The sequence below is a fragment of the Pteropus vampyrus genome, unplaced genomic scaffold, assembly GCF_000151845.1.
Source record: "Pteropus vampyrus isolate Shadow unplaced genomic scaffold, Pvam_2.0 Scaffold319, whole genome shotgun sequence".
NCBI lineage: Eukaryota > Metazoa > Chordata > Mammalia > Chiroptera > Pteropodidae > Pteropus > Pteropus vampyrus.
This window is the reverse complement of record NW_011889100.1, coordinates 685683-695716: the sequence shown is the minus strand read 5'-3', so window position 1 is coordinate 695716 and position 10034 is coordinate 685683. Positions and strand designations below refer to the sequence as shown.

At 40.0% G+C, this 10034-nt stretch overlaps 1 protein-coding gene across 1 annotated transcript in view; it reads right to left on the bottom strand.

Annotated features, from left to right (window-relative positions):
• Positions 1–10034, bottom strand: part of SNX27 (sorting nexin family member 27) — a 69359-nt gene that overhangs the window by 39784 nt on the left and 19541 nt on the right. The window contains exon 2 of the mRNA XM_011377667.2: positions 2971–3202. Within this exon, the coding sequence (XP_011375969.2) occupies positions 2971–3202 (232 nt within the window). The remainder of the gene's footprint in view (positions 1–2970; positions 3203–10034) is intronic.

Genomic DNA, 10034 nt, shown 5'->3' with positions numbered 1-10034 from the left:
ATACAGAAATCAACTCAAAATGGATGACAGACTAAACAATAAGAATGAAAACTACGGTGTGGCCACTCTGACAAGCAGGCTGGCGCCTCCTCAAAAGGGCAAACGTAGTTACCACGTGGCCCAGCAATTCTACTTCTAAATAGATGTTCGGAGGAGTGAAAACACACATCCACACAAAAACAAGTACATACGTGCTCATAACAGCATTCTTCACAGCAGCCAAAAAGCAGACAACCCAAACGTCCGTCAACTGAAGAACAGATAGACTGAATGTGGTAAATCTGTACAATGGAAAGTTACTGGCTGATACACGCTACGACATGGGTAAACCTTGAAAACACATGATGTCATTTAGATGCAATGTCCAGAAGAGGCAAATCCATGCATACAGAAAGTGGGTCAGCAGTCACTCAAGGGCTGGAGGACGACGGGAGGAGTGGAGGACTGCGGCTGACTGGCGGGGTTTCTTTCTGAGGTGATGAAAATGCCCTAACGCTGACTGGTGATGGCTGCAGGGCTCTGCGCTGACTGTGTGACTGACATGGGTGAATTTATGGCACGTGGATCACAACTGAGTACCGTTATCACAAAACCAGAGAGCTAAAACTATTAAACTTTTACAAGAAAACATAAAGGATGTATGCCCTTGGGTTAGGCTGATTTCTTAGAGCACAAAAAGCATTATCCACAAATGAAAAAAACTGACAAACAGAACTTCATTAAAATTTAAAAGTCCTGTTCTTTGAAAGACACTGTTAAAAATAAAATAAAAAGACAAGCCACAGACTGGGAGAAATAGCTTACAAAACATCTATCTGATAAAGGACTTATATGCACAATACATAAAGAACTCTTATAACGAATAATAAGACAAACGACCCATTTTTTTTTTTTTACAACCCGATTTTTTAAATGGGCAAAAGAACTGAACAGATACTTCATCGATGAAGATACAAGAATGGCCACTAACACATGAAAATAAACTCATCATCATGAGTCACTAGGCAAATGCAAATTAAAACCACTATACCCACTAGAATGGTTAAAATTTTAAAAACTGAAAATACCTAGCGTTCGAGAGGTTACAAAGCAGCTGGAACTCCCCATTCCAGACGAAAATGCAAAAATGGTACAGCCTCTTTGGAAAATAGTTCGACAATTTCTTATACAGTTACATTTACACTTACCACGTGACCCCGCAATTCCGCTTCCAGCTACGTATGTACTCAAGAGAAATGAAAACATGTCTACATAAAGATCTGTATGTGAACGTTATTTCATGGAAGCTTCAGTCCTAACGGCCCTAAACTGGAAGCAAGTGAACGGATAAACAAACGGTAGTACGTCCATCCAATGAAACACCATCAGCAATTAGAGAAGGACAAACTACTGACACATGTAACAGTGTGTATCAATCTTAGAAGGACTACACTAAGCCGGACACAAAAGACTGTACATGGAGTGATTCCATTTATTTGACATTCTAGAAATGGCAAAATACAGTGACAGAAAGTGGACCAGTGTCTGGCAAAGGTGGTGGCAGTGGAGAGGACTGACTGCAAAGGAGCCTGATGGGACATTTCGGGGTCATGAAAATGGCCTATATCTTGATAGTGGTGATGGCGATTTTAAAACTTATATACGTTTATAAAAACTCATGCGAGCGGACATTTAACATGGGTGAATGTTAATGTAGGTAATCCATGCTCAATAAAGTTGATTTTTTTTAAAAAAAGGACAATCAGTGGTTTCGTTCCTTTTCTGAAGTCCATGGAGGTTCCCGAGGTCTCAGGTAATTCCCAAAAGGTCTCAACATCCAATCTGCTCTACTTTAGGACCTGACCTTGATTTCTACTTCTTACATGCCTTATGATTCAAAGTGCAGCACCGCTGAAACACAAAACTCTCAATCTTGTGTGTATGGTTATGAGAACACACTGACCGGGCTGACCTGAAACCTAAGTGCTATCATCTCCAGCTACATTACAGATGCAGTCAAACATTATTTGATCCTTCTGGAACTTCTCTGGCTTCCTTGCTTGCTTTTCTCATCTCCCTACTAAAAATGATTTACCATAAACGTCCAGTGGCTCATTCCTACACAGGAGACAAACCCCAGTTTCGGAGACTGTAACTTTAGTCAGCAGGTCAGCTGGAAACGCAGGTAGTCTTGTCTGCCAGTATCTAACAGAATCCACTGCCCTTTCTACAAAGAATAATGAATTTCTCATTATGTCAACATTCCCAAAATAATCGAAGGCAAATAAAACGTACCGCGACCCAGAGAAAAATTAAGCAGACGGGGCTATCAGTGGCAATTGGACTGGAAGAAGGAACAAAGGTATTCGGGAAAGGGGCTGGCACGTGTCACCCGGGACTCACCACGGGTTCCTGCATAACTACTACAGCGACAGGCTGGAGACATGGAAAACAGCGCCAGTGAATTGGATTCAGAATGCAATCGGGACCTTGGGAAAAACCAGAGTTAATCATTCGCACTGCTATCTCCAAGGAAAAGGGACAAGGACAAAAAGTATGTGGGAAGTACGAGCACTTGCGGGTTCTGACATGGACAAACGGTATGACCACGTGTTCTGGAAGACGCCACCTTTTAAAAGGTAAACTTGCCATACCTAGAGAGTCAACAGGGAGAGACTGCTATTAACAGAGAGATGTGGCAACCAATAAAACGACAAACGAACAAACGAACAAACTCACGTGTGTTTACAACAGACCAGAATGCAAACTCGAAACGGTCAGGAAGAAAATGGAATTACACTCATGCAGAAACAGGGCTCTTCGGTGCTGCGCTTCGCCCCTGCCTCTCGTTCGTGTGTAAACCCATCTTCCCGGCAGGCGAACTGACCCGCGCTGCAGTCATTTCTTCTAGTGCGCCACTTACAGCATAAATGACAAGACCGGGGGAAACAAAAGCTACATGTTTGGGGATCGAGTTGGGCTGACACTCACCACAAACTTCTCACCATTCTGCTCCACATGTTTGTATGTGGGGACCGATATGGGCACTGCTTGCTTTTCTGTGTAATCATAAAATGATTGTCCCAACGAGTCGTCACTGGGGTCTAGGTTATCTGCCTCATGAGGAGGTACAGATAACACTGTCAAGATCAATTCCTTCTCGCCTGCTCGGATCAGGTCCACCACCTGCTTGTGTGTCGCCCCCTCAACATTCACGCCGTTCCTGAGGGGAAAAAGGGAAAAAGACAATCCCATAAACCAGAAGGGTCCAAACACCTCGCGGCTCCACCCTCCTGCCCCCACGCCAGTGTCACACAGAACGAACCGTCACATCAAAAGATTAATTTGGTGCCAGAAAAAGCTGTTTATGTTTTCACAGATCGCGGTGTAAAAAAAAAAAGAGTTCGAGAACTTAGGGCAGGGGAAAAATGGAAACAGGTGAGAGGACCTGCCCTTCCTCTAGGAGAGAAGCGCACAGAGCTTCAGGAAGGTGCCGGGGAGGCGGGCGGAGGCTGAGGAGGAAACTCTCAAAGCTGAACAGTCTGATTTCCTCATCCGAACTAAGCGTGCATGAAACACAATCCAAATGGCCTTTAATAATTCTGCCATTTGAACTGTCCTTTGTCCTTTTTAAACCTGGAAAATCTGTTGAATTTTTCACAAACTGCATTCCCTTACTTTGCAAAGGCTCAAAAAGTATAATTAAGGTTAATGCTTTTACATTTATACCTTATTTCTCCCCACATCTTCAAATTAGTCGACTTAATTTTCCTTTACACCAAGGCCTGTCACCTTGAGAGTTAAATGGTGTGTCTCTACATATACGCTAGTTTCTTCCATCACTCGGTTTTTAAAAGGAAGTGATAACCTCTCGAAAATCTGATTGTCTGACCCCGCTCTCTCTGTTCTCCCAATCGCAGGTCTGTGAATCTCTCTTAAAATTCTCTCTACTTCCTTGCCGCTGTGTGCTGCTCCACTTAAAACCCTGTGTAATCAGTTCACACTAAAAAATCTACATCGCAGGCTCTACAGTCAATCAGCCTACTCACTCTCCTTCCCGTTTCCCTGTGTATAAAAAGACTGAAACTAGGAAAAGTACAACGTTTGGAAGAACAGTAATTTTGTCAAGAAAGATGCTGAGTCTCACAAAACTCACTCAGCCAACCGAACTACCTTCCAGAATGCTGACCCAGCTTGCTAGCTCAGCAAAAACCACGGGGCAGCTAGCTGACCCAGAGGCTCCCTCCATGGCTATCCCGAGAGTTTAGGCATATATATCTGGCCTTCAGTCAATCTGATAAAATCTATCCACCCGTTAGAGTTAAACTTTTTCAGTCCTTTCCAAACCACTAGGGTTTTCCCTTCCTGAAAATGATGCTAAGTTTAGTAACAGACCTTCCACAAACTTTTCAATCACCAGGATTGTCTCTGTCAGAGTCTGGTATCTGAAATATTCATTTATATAAACAGAACAGGCAGGAGATCACCCAGCCAGCCTCTTTCCTTATTTTAACAATCTAGCTAGTAAATTCAGCACTCCTGACATTTCACAATCTGAAGTCTAACTTTTACATACACACACACACACACACACACACACACACACACACACACATCAGTAATTTTATAATTGGCTAGCTGCAGAAGAAAATAAAGAGCCCTTTCCGCTTGATGGAAATTTGGGCTTTTAAAATCCAGATAAGGTCGGATTAGTGACCAGGAAAAACTGGTCAACTCTTAGATCATACAGCGGGATGGTAAAAAGGAAGCGGGCTTTGGAGTTATTTAACCTTTCTGAGCACTGCTCTTCACATCTGCAAAATGGGGACAATAAGTCGTCCCCTAACAGGGTTGTTGTGGGGATTAACGTAATAAAACGTAACTTGCTGAGAACGGTGCCTGAACACTTACATTTGAAGGCATAAAAAAAAGAAAAAGTACTATGCACCAGTTGGTTATAAAGAAATTTTGGTTAAAGAAGAAATGGGAACCTAATATTGGGACTGGCAAAGGATTTCATCTAAATCGTTGGCTTTATTAGTTCTGAGGAAACGTTTTATTGGTAGAAGAATAAAACTGAAAAAGCAAAAGTTAAAAAAAAAAGTTAAAAAGTTAAAAAAATCAACATAAAGAATTTCACCTATCCCTAGTAATCTTAGCTAACTCATGCATATCCTTGCTAACTTTTTTTAAACAAAATGAGGACCGCTTTGAGACAGAACAAAATATCCTGGATACCAAAACAAGATTTTTATGTTAGTACAATTTTCTGAGGCACATATTTGTAAAACATGTTTCAAAACTAATGCTCAAATCTTACCTTTCAGCTCCCTAATTTCTTCCGTTAAAGAATTTTTTTATCTGGGATACTCTGTCAACAGGCTTGGGGGTCAGTGAACAGCTACAAAATTTGTGTGTAAATTGTATTTGTGTGTGTAGATATGCATTTGTTTCCCTCTGGGGTGAAGGTCCACAACTTTCACCAGCTTCAAAAAGGATACGTCATCTCCAGAAAGCTTCAGAACTACACGGTTCCATTTTCACCCTGGAACACCCCACCTCGCTCCTGGGGTCACTCACAGAGACGAGCTCTGAAAACCATCACAGACTCCTAAGCGAGGCGTCCTCCAAGAGTCGCCAGGGACTAAGGGAGCCTGCTGAGGCCTCACTTCTTCTTCCGTAAGACCGAGCTTCAGATTGGCTACCATCCCAAAACCTCTTTAAAAAAAAAAAAGAAAAAGACAGGAAAAACTACCACTGCCACATCCTAAACATACTTGCTAGAGTTTACTTGGCTCCGCTGTAGAAGGAATGCTGTACAGTCAGTGATTTACTACAAAGCTGGAGATTCCTATATTCTTCAGAGAATGAAATGAGGTCAGTAAAAACCCCAGGATGTCTGATTTCAAAAAGGGCCCTCCCTCCTCGAGAATTAAGATGTCCTCACAGTCATAAAAAGTGTTTATACGATAGCCTCCTTTCCACGAGAATGCTACTCTGCCAGGCCCAATTTGCACAATTCTGAAGAAATAAATGAATACAAACCATAAATTCTGCAATAAAGGGAATTTTCAGCAGTCTAGACGTCAAAGAATGGGTTTTCGAGTCAGACAGACTTAGGTTTGAAAACTGAGCGTGCTGTTTAACAGATAAGACATCAGGTAAATTATTGTTTCACTAAGCCGCAATATCGTAATCCATAAAACCGGGCTAATAACACCTATAGCTAACCGAGTTGCTGTGAGAATGAAAATGAGATAAAGCTCTAGAACATGGCAACCGCTCAATAAATGGTAGCTGTTCCCGGGATAGTATCTGTACCCGTTGTGCGAGCAAGTAGTATTTTGGCCTCCTGATGATATATAACTCTTTCTACCACCAATTCCCCTTGCCTTTCTTCCGTCTCTGCAACATAATCTAGTTGGAATTCACTTGAAAATAAACCACTGAGCTCTAAACCAGTGACAGTGGAGACCACAAGGCAGTCACCTTCACGAGACAACTGCATCAGAGACCCACTGAGTCTCACGCCAAAGTATCTACTGCCCAGTAGGTTCCACCCACCTACGCTTCTTCTACAAAGACAGGCAGAAACTGAAACAGACTATCAAAAAATTTTCAATGGCGGGGTGATTAAACAAACACAGCAAAATGTTAATTACAGAATCTAGGGGGTAGGTATGCAGGTTTCAACGTGCAATTCTTTCAACTTTTCTACATGTTCAACTTTTTAAGAGTAAGATGTAGGGGGGTAAAAAAGAAGCTACTAAAAACCTCCAACGAAATTTTATTTCCTTTGACAACTAGATGATACTCAATTTACTTTGTGTCTTCAGCACTGTAAAGGTACACTCAAAGATTTTAATAAAATTCTCGTTTTTTACGAGACCAAAATTTGGCCCCGTCGGAGAAGTCTTTAGCTAGCTAATGGGAGTGGCTTTAAGTAAGACTTTTATTCAACTAAAGTTAGCCAGCTGAGGAAATCGCAAAGCTAATATAAACACTCCCAGAAGCAGGAAAAAGCTCTAAATAGTATTTGTTTTTGTGCAGTCCTTTGAAGGAAACTATATATAATGAAACTAGATATGGATGGAAATATGATACAGCCCATCACTATACCACCACAGAAAGATCCATGCTATGCGGTAAGCGGAGTATTATTCTGACCCCCTGTGACAGGCAAGAAAGTAACCAAAGGGTAATTAGTCCCTCAGAGGCAGCAAGTGAAAAATAGACAATAAATTCCTATAACTACAAACAATAAGATATATTTTTGAATTTTGTAGATTAAAACACAATGGCTACATGTCCACAAGCACAGTTCAAATAAACGAGAGAGACAAAACCCAGTTTTGCCAAGGATATGAAAGAACCAGGATTCTCATACATTGCTGACGGGAGCATAAAGCAAAAACAATGTAGCAGTTTCTTATAAGGGCAAACGTACATTCGGTACATGCCCTAACAACTCCACTCCTAGGTGTTTACCCAAAAGAGATGAAAACGTGTCCACACAAACAAACAATGTAGCTGCATGTTCAATGTCGCTTTAGTCGTAGCAGTCCCAAACTGAAAACAGCCAAATGTCTATCAAAAGGCGAACACATAAATACACTGTGGCATAGTCAGACAATGGAGTATTAGCAAGAAAAAGGACCAAATGCCCCATACCAATAACATGGATGAAACTCAAACACGCACTGAGCAAAAGTGAGACAGAACAGAGTCTGATCAATTTGATTCTGCTTATTTGAAGTTCCAGAATAGGCAAAACTACAGTGGTAGGAATCAATCGGATCAGTGGGTTTCTTCAGGGGGCACGGGACAGGGGTGGGGGTGGGATGGACGGGGTGAGTACTGGATGCAAAGGGACACGAGGAAGCTTTCTGAAGTGATGGAAGCGCTCTGGATCTTGAGTGGTGTGGCGGTTAAATGGGTCTATACTTCAAACTGTCAAAACTCAAACTACACTTAAAATATGCACTTTTGACTATATGTAAATTAGCCTCAATACAGTTGATTTAAAAGTAAAACTTATTACATCATCATTTATAAATATGAACTGAGTAGTCCATCAGCACGAAACGTAACCCCGATTCTACTTTTAAATTACTCTGAAGTTCTTTGCCGCTATGAACAATGCTGTTATGATGAGCCTAGTAGATGAATCTCTACACATCTCTGCAGCACGACGCTGTTTAATGGATAAAACACATTCTTTTTTCTTCACCTCCCATATCTTCACGGAAAATAAGATAAACCTATGTACTTCCAAGTCTTACAAGCTTATTTCACAGAGTCATAAAGAAAAACTTAAGCTAGAGCTGGTTTTACTCCCACTACCACTTTGGCTTTCTGCCCTAATCGCCCATAAACAACAGGACACATATTTTGAGCCTCTCGTCGTTAAGAACGTCAGCAGCAGATAATTATGAAGTTAAGCCAGAGAGTAAAAGCTCCTCTCGCAAGTTTATTAAAGCCGTAATGTGAGAGATAAAAGTCAAATTCACTAAATATTGGATTAACACCATTATTGCATGACAAGTATAACTGACTTTGTTTTTTAGGAGTCCTCGATTTCTCCTTAGATTTTTAAGCATTCGAGGCTGTAAAAACTTTCTTCTGACAGTATTTGACAAAGAATTTGTTCAGCTAAAATCTAACATTAGAGAAACTTTTAAGAACATTAAGGTACCTCAAGCAAATCAACTACACAATTCTTTAAAAGTATTTATGACAACTATATGCAAACATGAAAAAGTCCTAGATTGTGTTAAATGCAAAAAACAAAGACTGTAAGTTGTTCATTTGGGCGGGGGGGCTGCATTTAAAATGTAAAAATATTGTCCATTGTGATCATGAGCATATAAAATATTTCTGCCCATAAAAAAGGCACGATATGTAAAATATGAAAATAGTTGAGCTTGAGTGACTGGAACTCTGAGTAATTTTAAAAATTAAAAAAAAATTAACATGGCTGTTCTATCTTTTCAATTACACAAAGCTTTTTAAACAAACTCCCTATCTTCTCCTTAATGTATTTTCTTGGAAATTTGGTGAAGATCTCACAAGCTGGTTCACTGCCCATTTGGTGGGTACAGCTATACTAGACGCTAGCGCATAAAAACAAGGAACCGCTCTACTGAGATGTGAAAATACGCCCTCTCCGATTCTGCGGTTAAGTCACCTGACTGGCCTAGGTTGATTCCTTTTGCTTCTAACTCTGCCTTGATATCTTACTTCAAACGATCAAGTCAGAGAGTATTTTTACTGACTGTCTTAACAATCACGCTATACTTTGCCCTTAAACTTGAGATAAGAGATTCAGACATGAATAAGCAATGGACATAGTCGAAAGAAGTAAAGCTTGAATGTGTCTGCATAAAATCTATTCTGGACAACTAAATATCAAGAACTTTTTAGAATTTTGTTTCAGAAATAAAAAAATTTTGCACCTTACATTTTACAACATTTAATTTATTGATGAACCAAGAGAAATACAACTAGAGAAAGTAAATGGCCAAAGGCTTCTAAAATGTTCGAGCTTTTTCTAAAAAACAGCAAATCTGGTTAACAATTTAAAAAGTGCAGAATTATTTATCTCAATTACTTTTAATGTTAACTTATATGAAAAATGAGATAACCCCATAAATAGAAAAAAATTCCTTCCTTTTGGAAAGCAATTTCACTGGTAATGTGCATCTAAAGACATAAAAATGTTCATATTCTTTTAACTCAAAATGGCATTACTGAGAATTTATCCTAAGAAAATCATTAAAATGTGAGCTCCACGAGGGCACAAACTTTGCAGTGGCAATGGAGACCGCTCTCACGTCTTTGAAAGAATAAATGAAATAGGCCTGAACAGAGAAAAAGTTAGGAACAAACACATTCATCTCTATTTAGATTGGTTCTAAATTTCTGTTTATAAAAAAAAAAAAAAGCCCACAATAGGGGATGAATGGTCAAGAAAATCACAGCAGAACAATCTGATTCACTCTAAAGCATTTATTTAAAATTGTAAATGTGAAGAATAAAATATTTTGGAAATGTCT